The sequence below is a fragment of the Erinaceus europaeus genome, chromosome 23 (assembly GCF_950295315.1).
Source record: "Erinaceus europaeus chromosome 23, mEriEur2.1, whole genome shotgun sequence".
NCBI classification, from domain to species: Eukaryota; Metazoa; Chordata; class Mammalia; order Eulipotyphla; family Erinaceidae; genus Erinaceus; species Erinaceus europaeus.
In genome coordinates this window covers 9,461,319-9,478,335 of record NC_080184.1, presented here as the reverse complement: position 1 = coordinate 9,478,335, position 17,017 = coordinate 9,461,319, and the positions used below count along the sequence as shown (strand labels likewise).

Genomic DNA, 17,017 nt, shown 5'->3' with positions numbered 1-17,017 from the left:
GATTTAAACCAAATGAAACAGAAGGGGTCTCACGCATACCAACATTAACCCACTGTGCTACTGCCCGACTCCCATATTTTATTATATTCTTAAAGAAAAAGACCAAACAGAAATTTCATTTCTAGTCATTGGGAAGAGACTGAGGAAGAACCATACCCATGACTAATTGCTGTTGTCTGTACCCCAACAGTTGCTGTTGCAGCCCCTGAGGATCCCACACTTGCTGATCCAAGGAAACTCCTAAGCTTCTCAAGAGCAGAGAAAAGTCTGGGAGCTTCCTGTTCCTGGACACCTGCTTTGCTAAGAGAGTGTCCTGGGAGAGAGCTCCTTGCATCATGAACAAGGAAGGTATCCTGGAAGACCTGAGGACAGAGGCCAGCTGCCCCGTGTGCCTGGATTTCCTGAAAGACCCCGTGACCCTGGACTGTGGCCACCACTGCTGTGCTGCCTGCCTCCAGCAGCGCTGGCAGGACCTGCAGGATGTCCTTCCATGTCCTGTCTGCCAGCACCACTGTGCCTACAGGAAGCTGCAGAAGAACAGCCAGCTGAGTGCCCTGGTTGACATGCTGAAGCAGCTGTCCAGCAGAGGGAGCAAGAGGAAGAAGCAGCAGGAGCAGCCCCTGTGTGAGCAGCACCAGCAGGAACTCAGCCTGTTCTGTGAGAAGGACCTGGAGCTGGTGTGTGCCCAGTGCAGGGGCTCCTGTGAGCAGCAAGGTCACCCCCTCATCCCCACTCAGGAGGCTGTTGCTCAACACAGGAAGAAACTCAAATCCCACCTGAAGACCCTGAGGCAGCAGCTGGAAGATGCTAGCAATGGGCTGGAAATTCAAATGCAACGAAGAGATCAAGTGAGGGAGGAACTGAAAAGTCAAAGAATAATAGCATGTGAGATGTTTGAATACTATACAAGTTTCTTCAGAGAAAATTACCGTATCTGTAAATTTGAGCTACAAGAAGTAATGACAAATGTTTCTCAAAAGATAACTGAGAGCAAAGACCAGATGTCAGCCTATAGCTCCTCACTCAAGAGTCTGCTGAGTGATCTCACCAAGATGTCTGTGCAGACAGACCTGGGTCTCCTGCTGAAGGTGAGAAGCCTCCAGCAGCTGCTGAGCAGATATAAAGAGCTGGAGGCCCCAGAGGCCTTTTCCTACACCTTCCAGGAGAATACCAGTTTTCCTTTATATTATATTTGTCTTTATAATATGAGAAAGTTTCACGTGGATTTGACACTAGATATTAAGACTGCTCATTGCAACTTCATTATCAGTGAAGATAGAAAGAAAGCTCTGTTTGACAGTGAAATGACAGTCTCCAACAGTGCTCTTAGGCCTGAGGCATTTTCCTCTCACACAGCTGTCTTGAGCTGTGAGGGGTTTGAAGCTGGCAGGCATTATTGGATGGTTGAAATCAGAGGTTCAGGTGTCTGCTCCTTAGGTGTCTGCAAAGGGTCTTTCCCCAGGCAGGCGCTGGGACCACAGGCCTCAAGGAATGACTGCTGGAAAATCCAACAGCCTGTCGGGTCTCACTTCAACTCAGACAAAAAGAAAATGATCATTGGCATTTTCCTGGACTATGAACTAGGAGAGATTTGGTTTTATAATATGTCTGAGATGTGTCCCATATGCACAATCACTGAATCCTTTACAGAGAGAGTGAGCCCCTATTTTTCTGTAGACTATTCTTCCTCATCAGTGGTCATGACTATCATATAAATACAGAGCTCCTTGTACAGCCTTCCAGCTCCTTGCTTTCCTACCTAAGAGACAACCTATTTAAAAATCCTTTGAGTGATCTGGTTCGTGGTGCAGTGAATAGAGGCAGCAGACTCTCAAGCATGAGGCCCTTAGTTCGATCCCCAGCAGCATATGGACCAGAGTGATGTTTGGCAATTTCTCCCTCCTCCTATGTTTCTCATAAGTAAATAAATAAATTTTTTATTAGAAAAGGCTTTGAGTTCATTTTTTTGCAAACTGTGATTTCTTTACCCCCCTTCTTTCGGTTTCCATCCGGTTCCCCACCTCTGATTTGTTGTCAGCATGTTTGCTGGTCCCTGGTAGGTATACCGTAGTTGTAGCCTGTAAATACTATGTGGCCCTCCTCCACCCAGGGCTTCTTCTTCCCTAAACATGAAAGAAGTAGTCTGTTCCCTCCTAATGATTTTCAACCTTAGTGTCCCACTGTATAAGTACCGAGTCATCTTCACCTCCAAAACATTCATTAGGTTCACCCATCTATAGAGCACAAAGTCAATAACTGCAGGGACTTCCATGGAGTCTATTCTAATTCAAAGAAATCTACTTAGTGGAGTCAGGCTATATCACAGTGGGTTAAGCCCAGGTGGCACAAAGTGCATGGACTGGCATAAGGATCCAGGTTGTAGCCCCAGGCTCCCCACCTGTTGGGTAGTCACTTCACAGGCGGTGAAACCAGATCTGCAGGTGTCTATCTTTCTCTTCCTCCTCTATGTCTTCCCCTCCTCTCTCCATTTCTCTCTGTCCAACAACAACAACATCAATAATAACTACAATAATAAAACAGCAAGTGCAACAAAAGAGAATAAATTAATTTAAAAAAGATATCAACATAGGTAACTCAAGAAGACTGACTCAATGTTCACAAATCACACTTCTCTTTCACTTTACATTTCTTTTACTTTACCCTCCCCCAACTCCTATTACTAATTTATTGTAAAAATAGTGAGTTTTGTGATTTTGTTGGTCACAAGGGTACACTCTCATATTCCCTTCACATTTGGTTCTTTGGTTCAATCAGGCACCTTTCTGTGGCATAAATTCCTATAGAATGAGACAAAGAAAAATTTAGATTTCTTGGACAAAATATTTTTCTATGTGTGTGTGAGAATTAATATTGGTTTATAAAATTACAAGAGTACAGTAGGACAACTCTACACTGTTCCCACCAGCAGAGTTCTGAATCCCCAATCCCTCAGTTGCAAGCTATAGCATTTCTCTTGAGATTATAGATAGAAAGCAACTATTATTATTAGAGCCGATGAGAGTAGTGATCTAGGGTGGAAAGAAGCCAAGAAGTCCATTCTAGTTATTTTCCTAGGGACCTATGACTATCACATTTTTTTTAATTGCTTGGGTTTGATAGCCAAATGGAGTTGGACAAAAATATTATGTGATAAGATGGTGTCAGAGTAAAGGGCTAGCAAGTTGGATTAAGGCAAAGAGTAGTTCCCATTCTTGAAAAAAAAAATCTATGAATAAAATTAACTGTTTACCTCATTCACCTGATCCAGGATATATCTATCTATCTATCTATCTATCTCACAATAGCCTGTGTAACCTCTAAGTCCCTATGGGTCTGAGCTCACATTTCATGGCTACAAATGTGAACATTGCAGACTGCACTCATTTCAGGACCAGTCTTCCTCAAGTGGCAGGGCAGGATGTTCCAGCCTTCCTTTGGAGACTGGAGCCATCCCCACCACTGTTGCTTATGGTGAGGGGAAGTTTCTGTAAGGGCCCTCAAAAGAGCTTATGATGATGGTCCTAATAGAAGTGACCATTTATGGTGGGGAGAAAGTTCTCACTGAATCCAAGATTACCTGACAAGGGCCCAATGATGGGAGAGTATGATATTGAACAAAAAGTCCATTATAAATTGAGGAAGTCTCTTTATTTAAAAAAATTATTTTCCCTTTTGTTGCCCTTGTTTTAATGTTGTATTTATTATTATTGTTGTTGATGCTGCTGTTGTTGGATAGGACAGAGAGAAATCTAGAGAGGAGGGGAGTCAGAGAGGGGGAGAGAAAGACACCTGTAGACCTGCTCCACTGCTTGTGAAGCGACTCCTCTGCAGGTGGGGAGCCGGGGCTCAAAGCAAGATCCTTCCACTGGTCTCCTTCTCTCCCCTTCTCTATTTTCCCTTCCATTCTTGATTTCTCTCTGTTATATCCAACAACGGTGACATCAATAGCAACAACAATAATAACTATAACAACAATGAAAAACAACAAGGGCAACAAATGGGAAAAGACATTTTCAATGAAACAAATCCAATTACAAAGAAGACTAAGGCAAGTATAAACCTATGGGACTACATCAAATTAAAAAGCTTCTTCACAACAAAAGAAACCACTACCCAAACCAAGAGACCCCTCATAGAATGGGAGAAGATCATTACATGTCGTACATCAGATAACAGTTTAATAACCAACATATATAAAGAGCTTGCCAGACTCAACAACAAGACAACAAATAACCCCATCCAAAAATGGGGGGAGGACTTCACCACAGAAGAGATCCAAAAGGCTGAGAAACACATGAAAAAATGCTCCAAGTTTCTGATTGTCAGAGAAATGGAAATAACGACAACAATGAAATATCACTTCACTCCTGTGAGAATGTCATACATCAGAAAAGGTAACAGCAGAAATGCTGGAGAGGGTGTGGGTCAAAGGAACCCTCCTGCACTGCTGGTGGGAATGTCAATTTGTCCAACCTCTGTGGAGAACAGTCTGGAGAACTCTCAGAAGGCTAGAAATGGACCTACCCTATGACCCTGCAATTCCTCTCCTGGGGATATATCCTAAGGAACTCAACACATTCATCCAAAAAGATCTGTGTACACATATGTTCTTGGCAGCACAATGTGTAATAGGCAAAACCTGGAAGCAACCCAGGTGTCCAACAACAGATGAGTGGCTGAGCAAGTTGTGGTATATATACACAATGGAATGATACTCAGCTGTAAAAAATGGTGACTTCACCATTTTCAGCCAATCTTGGATGGACCTTGAAAAGTTCATGTTTAGTGAAATAAGTCAGAAACAGAAGGATGAATATGGGATGATCTCACTCTCAGGCAGAAGTTGAAAAACAAGATCAGAAAAGAAAACACAAGTAGAACCTGAAATGGAATTGGCGTATTGCACCAAAGTAAAAGACTCTGGGGGAGAATACAGGTCCATGAAGGATGATAAATGACATAGTGGAGGTTGTATTGTTAAATGGGAATCTGGGGAATGTTATGCATGTACAAACTATTGTATTTACTGTTGAATGTAAAACATTAATTCCCCAATAAAGAAATAAATTATTTAAAAAAAAAACAAAAATAAATTAAAAAAAATAAATGTTGGTATTGTTGTACCCCTCTTATGCTGTGGTGTTGTCAATAAAAAAAAATCTTAAAAAATGTTGCTATTGCAGTGTTTCAGTACCAGTACTATGAATCTACCAGGCCCAGTGGCCATTTTTTCCCTTTTTTAAATAAAATTTTATTTATTTATTTATTTATTTATTTATTTGATAGAGACAGAGAGAAATTGAGAGGGAAGTGGGAGGGAGACAGAGAGACACCTGCAGCCCTGCTTCACCACTCATGAAGCTTTGCCCATGCAGGTAGGGACTAGGGGCTTGAACCTGGGTCCTTGCACACTGTAATGTGTGCGCTTAACCAGGTGCACCACCACATGCCCCCCCCCTGTTTCATTTAATAAAACAGAAATTGTGAGGGAAAGAGGAGATAGAGAAGGAGAGAGAAAGATACACACCTGCAGTCCTGCTTCACCACTCATAAACTGTTGCCACTGCAGGAAGGGAGTGGGGTTTGAACCCAGGTTCCTGTGCATGGTAATGTTTGTGCTCAACTGGGTGCAGCACTGCCTGGTGCCCCCTATTCTACAGTTACTGAAACCATGGGCCATATAAGGACAAAACAGTCAGTGCTCAACTGGACACAGGTGGAGGCTGCAGGGTGCTGAGCAACAGTGCTAAACTCCAGGCCTAGTCACCCTGTCTGGTGTCTTCCAGTTTTTCCTGGTTCCACAACCCAGGATAAGGTTCTGATTCCAGAGCCAGAACCCTCACTCAAGGATAGAGCAAGACTCAACTCCAGCTCTGATATGAGGAGAATCAGGTCAACCCCAGGGAAACCTATGCTGGAGGTTGAGGGAAGATTCTGGTGTCCAGTCTACCTAAAAGGAGACAAGATAGGTGCTGGGGAAGCCTTTCTGCAGCCTAAGGCCTGGGCTCCTATCAGGATGTGGAGGACTCAGCCAGAGACCTTGGCCTCAGGGCTGCTTCCAACTACATTCCTGCATCTTCGAAGCAGCCCCTCCACCTGCCAGCCCTGGGGACCCACACTCACCACCCCGTGCATGGCTCCTGGCTCTCAGCAGCTTTTTTCTGCTGGTCTTCTGCTGGTCAGGAGAGAAACGGGAATACCATGGCTCAGTGCCGCACTACCTGCTCTCTGAAAAGAGTATTTTTTTTAAATTGAATGTTTTATAATCAAACTTATCTTCTTTTCCAGAAAAACTATTGCTTCATTATCTAAAAATAGTACCATCTTTGGTCCAGGAGGTGGCTCAGTGGATAAAGCACTGGGCTCTCAAGCATGACTTCCTGAGTTCAATCCCTGAAAGCACATGTACCAGAGTGATGTCTGGTTCTTTCTCATTAATAAATAAAATATATTTTTTAAAACAAACAGTACTATCAAACACAGTATACTGCAAAAATTAAGATAGTATTGTTGGTCTGGCACTATGTAACTACTTCTTCTCCACTGCCAATTATTTCTAATAAAAATATCAAAGTAAAAACCCTGTGGTGAGCGGGAGGGTGGACATGCAGCTTCCTGGGCCGGCGGGTGGGTGGAATGGGACACAATCTTTTGGTGATGGGAATGGTGTTTATATACACACCTATTAAAGTGTAGTAATATAAATCACTAATTAATATGAGAGGGGGAAAAATTATTGTATGTCTAACAAAGGGACTTTTCAAAGCAAAAAATATATATCACTAAGGGGAGTTGGGTGGTAGTGCAGCGGGTTAAGCACATATGGTGCAAACCTTAAGGACCTGCATAAGGATCCCAGTTCGAGCCCCCGGCTCCCCACCTGTAGGGGAGTAGCCTCACAGGGAAAAAAAGAAGTATGTCATGCTCATATGCAATAGAAAGTTAGCTTGTAGTTTCACTCAGTAGTGTTGCTGTAATTTCTTCTGTTGCTATTGCTAGAAGTTGCTAATTAAAATCTTATATTTATGAATAATTTAAAGCAACTGTGCTAGATTAAGTTGTTTCATATTAGTTTAGGGATTCTGTTTTTACTCCTTGATAGTTTTTATTATTATTTTATTTTTAACCAGAGCATTGATCAGCCCTGCCTTATGGTGGTGAGGAGGACTGAACCTGGGACTTTGAAGCCTCAGGCTTTAGAGTCTGTTTGCATAACCATTATGGTATCTACCCCACCCTCCTTGATAGAATTTATATATTATTACTAGTATTGATATTATTTTCTTTTTTTACCACAGCACTGCTCAGACCTGCCTTGTGGTGGTGTTGGGGATAGAACCTGGGACTTTGGGGGCTGGGTGGTGGCACACCAGGTTGAGCGCACAAATCACAATGCACAAGGACCCAGGTTCGAGCCCCCGGTCTCCACCTGCAGGGGGAAAGATTTGCACGTGGTGAAGCAGTGCTGCAGGTGTCTCTCTGTCTCTCTCCCTCTCTAGCACCCACTTCCCTCTTGATTTCTGGCCGTCTCTATCCAATAAATAAAGATAAAAAAAAAAACAAAAAACAAAAAACCTGGGGCTTTGGAGCCACAGGCATGACAGACTCTTTGCTTAACCATTATGCCTCTACCCCCACAATTTTATGTATTTTTCATATGCTTCCTTACTCATTAGATCATCCAGTTCTGAAGGATGATGACTCCCTGTCATCTTGATCAGCCACCCATCTGTATAGTAAGATTTATTAACGAGTCCTGGATTTTCTCCAAGAGTTCCGTTAATTTCAGTTACTTTATCCTGGTAGAGGTGTGTGTTGGAGGGCAGCTTAGGGAAAGCAGCACTCTTCCTTCTGCCTCATGGAGGAAGCCAGAAGGGACCAAGGCAGAAGACAGAAGCATCAGTACTGCCTCCCTACCTGACTTGAAAAAAAGTCACAAAATGCTGATGTGAAATCACCTGAAGACACATCCCCTGAGGCTCCTGTCCTTCACCCCAAGAAACTTTAAAGCTTGGAAGATCTGGAGGCACTGACCTTCCTCTCTCTTTGTTTCATGCTGCATGGCTTGTACTTCCATTCTTCCTGTCCTTTTTTGCTCCCAGTAATTTCTCATCTCCCTGAAACCTGACTGGCTCTCTTGCAATTTCCCAGTCAGAGCCAGCCGGGAATTTCTCCTGGAGGGGACAAGAATGGTCCCAATTAGGTACTCCCTTCCCCTTAAAAGTGAATCTAGAGAGTAGCGCAGCGGGTTAAACCCACTTGGAGCAAAGTACAAGAATGGGCATAAGGATCCCGGTTTGAGCCCCTGTCTCCCCACCTGTAGGGGAGTTACTTCACAGGCTGTGAGGCAGGTCTGCAGGTGTCTATCTTTCTCTCACCCTCTCTGTCTTCCCCATCTCTCTCCATTTCTCTCTGTCCTATCCAACAATGACGACATCAATAACAACAATTATAATTACAACAAGGGCAACAAAAGGGGGTATTTTTTTTAAGTGAATTTAGTACCAGTTTGTTCACTTTTCAAAGCACCAAATTCATCTGTTTGACCCATTCAATCCCAACTTTAGGTAGACTGCGCTAAACATCTCCCAAAGCTTCCTGTGCAGCTCTGCTGATACCCACATTCCAACACCATTTTTCTATTTCTATCCATTCTTGTTTGTCAGGTCTTCACATTCACAGGGTGCCTGCATGCAGCCTCCAGGTCAAAGGAGCCACTGCACTCCTGGAGCCAGGCTGTCAGCAGATGGCAGAATGTCATAATCTCACTCAGCACAGCGAGCAGCACCAAGTCCAAGTCCACAGGGTGCTGGGTCACAGTGTTGTGTGGCATATGGCCGACCAGCAGAAAAGAGAGTGAGCAGGAGTAAGCTAAGTGTAATTTTTTTTTTTTTTTTGCCTCCAGGGTTATCACTGGAGATCGGTGCCTGTACTACGAATCCAGCGCTCCTGTGTCCATTTTTATGATTTTTTTTTTTTTTTGATAGGACAGAGAGAAGTTGAGAGGGGAGGGAGAGACAAAGAGGGAGGGAGGAGAAAGACACCTGCAGACCTGCCTCACCGCCTGTGAAGACAACCCCCTGCAGGTGGGGAGCCGGGGCTGGAACCGGGATCCTTATGCTGGTCCTTGCGCTTTATACTGTGTGTTCTTAACCCAATGTGCTACCCGACCCCCGATGTAGATTTTTAACTGCTGAATCATCCAGATTCAGAGCAAGGCTCAAGAGAAAGATCTCGCCTTTTCTTGCTTTGTTCTCCAAGCAAACTCCCTATAGAAGTTGATAGGACAGCATTCTGGTCAGAAATTAATGATTTTGATTGGGTGTAAACATTATCCAATCAGCAGTGGAATTGTGAGTGTGTGGCAAGGGCTTCATCCAATTAAACTCTGAGGCAGTGGACATGGCCCAATCTGGGCTGCTGGTGGGCGGTGCTCCAAAGTGAAAGCAGACACTCCAAGAAGTAAGACCTACTAGAGATTTAACCTATGTTTCTGGCCCCCCCACTTTTCTCTACTTCCTTTGTGTTGCTCTCTCATCTTAGGCTGATTTGGACTTTGGAGAGGAGACGTCAGGAAGTTCCACACTGGATGGAGTATCGTAAGTGTGCCTCCTTGAGGCTGAGATTGGGACGGGTCGCTTGAGTCTTCCCAAAATATTCTGGATACAGCCTCCTTTCTGGGCTTCTCTCTGGTCAGTCCACCATATCCACTCAGTACCCTGGGACTGGATTCCTCTAGTGCTGACCTGATTCTTTGTGGGGGAGCTAAACACAATGTGCTCTATGGAAAGGGGGTGAGATCACCACTCCTTTCCCATTTTTTAAAAATATTTATTTATTTCCTTTTTGTTGCCCTTGTTTTCATTGTTGTTGTAGTTATTGTTGTTGATGTGTGTTCTGCTACTTTTAATGCATCTATAGTATCTTGGATATAGAGAATAGTGCATAGAATATAAAGTATCACATCAGCTCAGCGCTGGTGGCTTTTCCCCACATCCCATTATCCTTCTCCATTGTAAACCTTGCTATGAGCCCTGCATTATATAGTGCTTGTATGTAGACCCATGTGCCATTTCAGAAAGGCTACAGGTCAGATGGCTTAGATTAAAGTCTAGTGTCTACCTTTCATTTGATCAATGATTAGATTTTCTTACAAACTGGAAGAATGATATGCCTCACTTCATAGATTATTTAGATTATATTATATATAGATTATATTAGGAAAGCAGACTCTGTAGTAACTAGAACTATTTAAATAGCAGTGTTATATTAAAAGATAATATGATAAAAAGAATAATGATGAAACGCTACCACTAAATTTCTAGAATATATATATTATATATACGGAAAGCAGAATCAGTAGTAACTAGAACTATTTAAATAGACTAATGTTGACATACATATACTATATTTATCTATAATTGCTATAAAAATCACCCCAAAGGTAGTCGGGCGGTAGTGCAGCGGGTTAAGTGTCGGGGTTCTCCCGGACAGGTAGTCGCGAGGAGGGGAGATCTGGACCAGCCAGACCCCCCTTCTGGGGCTGAGCGGGAGGGAGAGTGTCATTGACTTGAGAAAAGACACCACACCAAGTCGGGAGTTCTGTCAAGGCAGTAACTCGCTTTATTGAGAAAAAGACCATTTTTTAGAGGCAGGGGGTAGAGGCAGGGATGGAAAGGTAGGGTGAGATGACGTTAGAGGTGGTGTGAGGTGGCGTCACCATCAGTGGGGCCTATGCTCTTTAGGCATCATCAGCTAGAGGGCAGACAGGAAATGCTGTGTCACTCTGAGGAAGTTAGTGACCACCAGCGAAACTTACGGAATGTCTGCTGGGCCTAGATCGGGGCCAAGCAGACTCCAACATTAAGCACAGGTGGCGCAAAGCGCAAGGACTGGCGGAAGAATCCCGGTTGGAGCCCCCGGCTCCCCCCCTTGCAGGGGAGTCGCTTCACAAGTAGTGAAGCAGGTCTGCAGGTGTCTGTCTTTCTCTACCCCTCTCTGTCTTCCCCTCCCCTCTCCATTTCTCTCTGTCCTATCCAACAACGACAACATCAATAACAACAACAGTAATAACTGCAACAATAAGACAAGGGCAACAAAAGGGAATAAATAAATATTTTTTAAAAAATTAAAAAAAGAATCACCCCAAAAAGACTGTCTCTAGATATCTATCACTTTGTTATTCATAATTAGAATATCACTTGCTACATAGATTAATACCTTGATTGAAATGTAGGATCAGAACCCACCCTGGACTCCTTAGTCAGAATCTGTAATGCATTTTATTATTATATATCCGTTCTCTCTCTCTATATATATATCTATATATTGGAAATCATGCCTGTATTCCCTGAAGCCTACCCACCCAACTCCAAGGCAGTGTTCCTGCTTGGTGGGCAGCTTTGTCTTTCTCCTCATTGATTCCCAGTGTTCTGGGACTGACCTGCAGAAGGTGAAGGTCTGGGGCACCCTCCTGGACTTGCCTCTTCAGACCTTGCATGGCCAGCTCCTGAAAATGACTTGGCTGTGATCCTATGGGAATGCTTTTCCCTGATTCCCACTTTCGAGGGAAAGCTTCACGAGTGGTGAGTGGTGCAGGAGTTTAGCAGGTGTTTCTCTGTCTCTTTCTCTTTCTTTCTCCCCCTTCCCTCTCAGTTTCTGGCTGTCTCTATCCAATAAGTAAATAGAGATAATTTTAAAAAATTTAAAACACATTATTTCATGTGCACAGCATTATAATTCAACATCTATATGCTACATCGTTATCACCAAAAATACAGTTTCAGTGCAGTTATATAATGTTAATTACATTTACTTATTTTATTGCGTTCATTTATAATGTTTTGGATTACCATTATACACACAACTTTAAAAAAATCATTAAAACTTGGAATAATTTGGTCCGCAGTTCTAGAGGGGAACTAATGTTAAGGGGAGATGACTAGAGAACTTTGAACTCTAATTCTATCAGAACTCAAGAGCAAAGAGGAAAAAAGAGGTCATTCAGAAGGAGCAATAGGTGTAGTTGTGACTTAGGAAGGAAGAGAAGTCAAAAACATAAAAAAGGGCGAATATATAAAAATATAGATAGTTATAGAAATAATAGTTAACCTAAAAAAACAAACAAACAAAAAAAAATAAATAAATAAATAAATAATAGTTAACCCATATCTGTGACCTTGGGAGGACTACTGCAGTCTCCAGTGCAGGGAATGGGGACATAGAAGTCTAGTTGTGGGAACAGTGTAGAATTATACCCCATTGTCTCATAGTAAATAAATGTTAAAACACTAAATAAAAAAACAAACTTGGAATTACGAGTAATGAAATGTTAGTTGAAGAAAGACACATCAAACTATGCTTCATGATAACATGGATTTTTGAAAGAAACATGATTAGATGAAACCAATGGATTCACATCTAATACAAAGCATATAAGAAAATTTAATGCAACCAGGCAGTGACACACCTGGCTAAGTGCTCACATTCTCTGAAAACCATAAAATTGTCCTAAAATTCTCCTCACCTACTTTGTCCTTGTACAGCAGTGGAAGCAGTGGTTTGGTGGGTTTTCATTTATGTGAGCAGTAAGTAGTATTTGCATCCTGTAAATAAAACCATAGAAATTCATTCAGTATCTATTTCTCTTCCAGTGGTGAGCCTATATTTCCCAGCATTGTGCACATTGCAGTGAACCTAGAGGGGCATCCCCAGCATTAACAAATATTTTGTTAAGATGCTGATGCATGGACTTCATGATAAATGAACAAAACCACCATTTCTTAGCATTGGTCTCCAGAACATCCTATGATTTCTCTGTGTGTTAGCACTTGAGAAATAAGGTTGCATGTTACAACTGATCCCAGACTTCCCAGTAGAATTGAAATTGGGATTTTGGGGTCAGCAGAATGTCCCACTTACATACTGTGCTGCTTGGCTGTGTGTGTGGTCCAGGTTCAAACCCGGCCACCAGCAGCACTGAAAGAAGCTTCATTGCTGTGGTCTCCGTTACTCTGTCTCTAACAAAGGGAATTTAGGAAATAGCATTTGTACCCTCTCTCCTCCCATCATGACTCGGTTTCAGTGTGAATATCACTGTTTTAATTGAGTGCTCCAGGCACTGTAAGGCCAGTCCTGAGTTAAGTAGAAAACCCTTCAGGTATTTTATTGGAGTTGACTCCAAGCTAATGGTCTCTCTTTATAAGAGTCTGGATGGGGCAGGTCAGTGCAGTTCACTTTTTTGTTTGCTTCTTTAATTTTGTGCATATTATATTTATTACAGAGGGGAGGAGACAGTGAACCAGAGCATCACCGGCACATGTGATGTCAGGTGTTGTACTCAGGACGTCATGCTTGAGAGTCCAGTACTTCTTGCACTGTGCCGCTTTCTGGGCCTCCAGTTCATATTCCCAGTTTTAGCAGATTTTGAGGGATGGGAGAGTCTTTGAAAATAGGAGGGACAAACTCACTGTGTGGACTTCATAAAGCTGGTCATTGTTCCTGAATCTCCCTTTGACACTGAAGGACTAGGACATCGGACCTTTTATGCACAAGAATGTCCTCCCTGTAGGTGCAGTGCTATCAAGTGAAGACGCTGTGCTGCTGGATTTAAAGCAGAGTCTCGAGCTCCTGCTGTGATTTCTCTGCACCTTCTGGCATAAAGACGGTAGAGAAAAAAGAAAAAATGTCAGTTTCTTTGGTAAGTGTTCTATTCTTCGTCACGCACTTTCCCTTTTTCCACCTAAATAAGTTGTATTTCAAGCAGCAAATGTATATTTCACTGCTTCTGATTTTCTCGTCTATATCCTACTCCATCTACTGTTCAAAAACTTATCCACTAGGATTATCACCGGGGCTCAATGCCTCCTGCCCATTGTCAGCATTCTTGACTGCCAAGAGAGAGAAGTGCAGGGCTGTGGGGACAAAAAGAGAAGAAACACCAGCAGCCCAACTCCTCCACTTGTGAAGCTTCTCCTCTCAGGTGGGAGGAGATGGAACTTGAACATCACACTACTGGGTGTGTCACCATGCAGACCCTGTAAAAACAAAGAGGGCCCCCAAATAGCTAAGAAGTCAGAGTGCAGTGCTACCATACCTGGAGACCCATTTTCAAGTGCCCAACACCGCATATGAGAAGAAAAGGGGAAACATCATTAGAGATACTCTTATATCTTTCCTCTATTCTCACTCTCTGCATAGAGAAAACAAACAAAAACAGCCACCAGTAGTAATGGAATTATGCAGACATTAATTATGTAGTTCATTAGAACAACATTTCTTTTTTTTTTTTTTTTAATTTAAGAAAGGAGACATTAACAAAACCATAGGATAGGAGGGGTACAACTTCACACAGTTCCCACCACCCAGTCTCCATTCCCATCCCCTCCCCTGATAGCTTTCCCATTCTCTATCCCTCTGGGAGTATGAACCCAGGGTCGTTGTGGGTTGCAAAAGGTGGAAGGTCTGGCTTCTGTAACTGCTTCCCCGCTGAACATGGGCGTTGACTGGTCGATCCATACTCCCAGTTTGCCTCTCTCTTTCCCTAGTAGGGTGGGTCTCTGGGGAAGCTGAGCTCCAGGACACATTGGTGGGGTCTTCAGTCCAGGGAAGCCTGGCTGGCATCCTGATGGCATCTGGAACCTGGTGGCTGAAAAGAGAGTTAGCATACAAAGCCAAACAAATTGTTGAAAAATATGGACCTAAAGACTGGAGTAGTGCAGATGAAGTGTTGGGGGGGGGGGTACTCTCTGTAGACTTTTATGTACTTCTGCTTTCAGGTATATATTTTTCCCCTGGTTTATGGACACATGTCAACATATGCTCTAACTCAGGGGACCTGGACTATATCTAGGTTTGGGGACTTTATTGGGGAGTGGACCACCTGGAATGGAATTAGAGAATACTATGAAAGGAAAGGTCTCACCCGAGTGATGAAGCTAAAGGGTTGTCATTCCACACCTGAAGTCTCTGGTCACAGTCTGAAGTGAAGCATGCTGGGGTGGCACTCGTTGCATTGATTAGGTTAAGATTGGCAGATGCAATATTATTTGATATGAATTGAGAGAAGCATGCAGGAAAGTAGGCACCACCCTGAGGTCCCAGGACTGGGGGAATATAATAAAACAACATTTCTTATTGTCAGAGCCTTTTCTTCTTTCTCTCTATCCAGGCATTCTATGAGGATGCAGAATTTTTTTTTTTTTTTTTGTGATTTAATAATGATCAACAAGATTGTGGGATGAGAGATGTACAATTCCACACAGTTTCCACCACCAGAGTTCCACAGAGTTCCACATTCCATCCCCTCCATAGCAAACTTCCCTGATCTTTTTTTTTTTTTTAATCTTTATTTAGTTGATAGAGATAGCCAGAAGTTGAGAGGAAGGGGAAGACAGAGAGAGAGAGGAGACAGAGAGATACCTGCAGCACTGCTTCACCACTTGTGAAGCTTTCCCCCTGCAGGTGGGGACCAGGGGCTCGAGCCCAGGTCCTTGAGCACTGTAACATGTGCACTCAACCAGGTGCACCACCACCTGGCCCCCGCTTCCTTGTTCTTTATCCCTCTGGGAGTATGGAGCAAAGATCCTTGTGGGGTGCAGAAGGTGGGAGGTCTGGCTTCTGTAATTGCTTCCCTGCTGAACATGGGCACTGACAGTATGTATCCATACTCCCAGCCTGTTTGTATCTTTCCCTAGTGGGGTAGGACTCTGGGGAGGTGGGGTTCAAGGACTCATTGGTGAGGTCATCTGCCTAGGAAAGTCAGGTTGGTGACATGGTGGCATCTGCAACTTGGTGACTGAAAAGTATTAACATATAAAGCAGAACAAATTGTTTAGTAATCAGGAACTTAACGGTAAGAATATAGCAGAAACAACAAGACAACAAATAACCCCATCCAAAAATGGGGGGAGGACTTGGACAGAATATTCACCACAGAAGAGATCCAAAAGGCTGAGAAACACATGAAAAAATGCTCCAAGTCTCTGATTGTCAGAGAAATGCAAATCAAGACAACAATGAGATATCACTTCACTCCTGTGAGAATGTCACACATCAGAAAAGGTAACAGCAGCAAATGCTGGAGAGGGTGTGGGGTCAAAGGAACCCTCCTGCACCGCTGGTGGGAATGTCAATTGGTCCAGCCTCTGTGGAGAACAGTCTGGAGAACTCTCAGAAGGCTAGAAATGGACCTACCCTATGACCCTGCAATTCCCCTCCTGGGGATATATCCTAAGGAACCCAACACATCCATCCAAAAAGATCTGTGTACACATATGTTCTTGGCAGCACAATTTGTAATAGGCAAAACCTGGAAGCAACCCAGGTGTCTAACAACAGATGAGTGGCTGAGCAAGTTGTGGTCTATATACACAATGGAATACTACTCAGCTGTAAAAAATGGTGACTTCACCGTTTTCAGCCGATCTTGGATGGACCTTGAAAAAATCATGTTGAGTGAAATAAGTCAGAAACAGAAGGATGAATACGGGATGATCTCACTCTCAGGCCGAAGTTGAAAAACAAGATTAGAAAAGAAAACACAAGTCGAACCTGAAGTGGAATTGGAGTATTACACCAAAGTAAAAGACTCTGGGGTGGGTGGGTGGGTGGGGAGAATACAGGTCCATGAAAAATGATGAATGAAATAGTGGGGGTTGTATTGTTAAATGGGAATCTGGGGAATGTTATGCATGTAAAAAAAAAAAAAAAAAAGAAGTAGAAACGCAAAGCAGAAATTGACTGAGTTTGGAGTATGGCACCAAAGTAAGAAAGCAGAAGTACACTAGAGTTTGCAGTGAGTACCCTCCCTAACACTTCCTTTCCACTATTCCAAGCTTTGGGTCCATGATTGCTCAACAATTTGTTTGGCTTTGTATGTTAACTCTCTTTTCAGTCATCAGGTTCCAGATGCCATCAGGATGCTAGCCAGGCTTCCCTGGATTGAAGACCCCACCAATGTGTTCTGGAGCTCAGCTTCCCCAGAGACCCACCCTACTAAGGAAAGAGAGAGGCAGAC

The 17,017-nt window shown here is 43.2% G+C and overlaps 3 protein-coding genes across 6 annotated transcripts in view; 2 read left to right on the top strand and 1 right to left on the bottom strand.

The window, feature by feature from the left end:
• The window catches only part of LOC103125131 (zinc finger protein 709-like), a 209,802-nt gene that overhangs the window by 71,547 nt on the left and 121,238 nt on the right, over positions 1-17,017 (bottom strand). The gene's annotated exons all lie outside the window — the stretch shown is intronic.
• The window catches only part of LOC107523312 (zinc finger protein 14-like), a 517,712-nt gene that overhangs the window by 485,773 nt on the left and 14,922 nt on the right, over positions 1-17,017 (top strand). Inside the window, exons 1-2 of one of the 2 annotated variants that reach the window (XM_060181684.1) lie at positions 9,475-9,599; positions 13,571-13,699. In XM_060181684.1, the coding sequence (XP_060037667.1) occupies positions 13,685-13,699 (15 nt within the window). In that variant the 5' untranslated portion in view covers positions 9,475-9,599; positions 13,571-13,684. Of the gene's footprint in view, positions 1-9,474; positions 9,600-13,570; positions 13,700-17,017 lie in introns of those variants that run through there. The other variant, XM_060181685.1, reaches the window with a different exon arrangement.
• LOC132535617 (tripartite motif-containing protein 75-like) lies at positions 336-1,715 on the top strand. The gene has a single exon (XM_060182217.1). It carries the CDS (start codon positions 336-338, stop codon positions 1,713-1,715), a length of 1,380 nt encoding a protein of 459 aa, XP_060038200.1.

Coding starts and splice junctions, on each gene's coding strand:
- LOC132535617 (XM_060182217.1), top strand. CDS start 336: ATGAACAAGGAAGGTATCCTGGAAGACCTGAGGACAGAGGCCAGCTGC.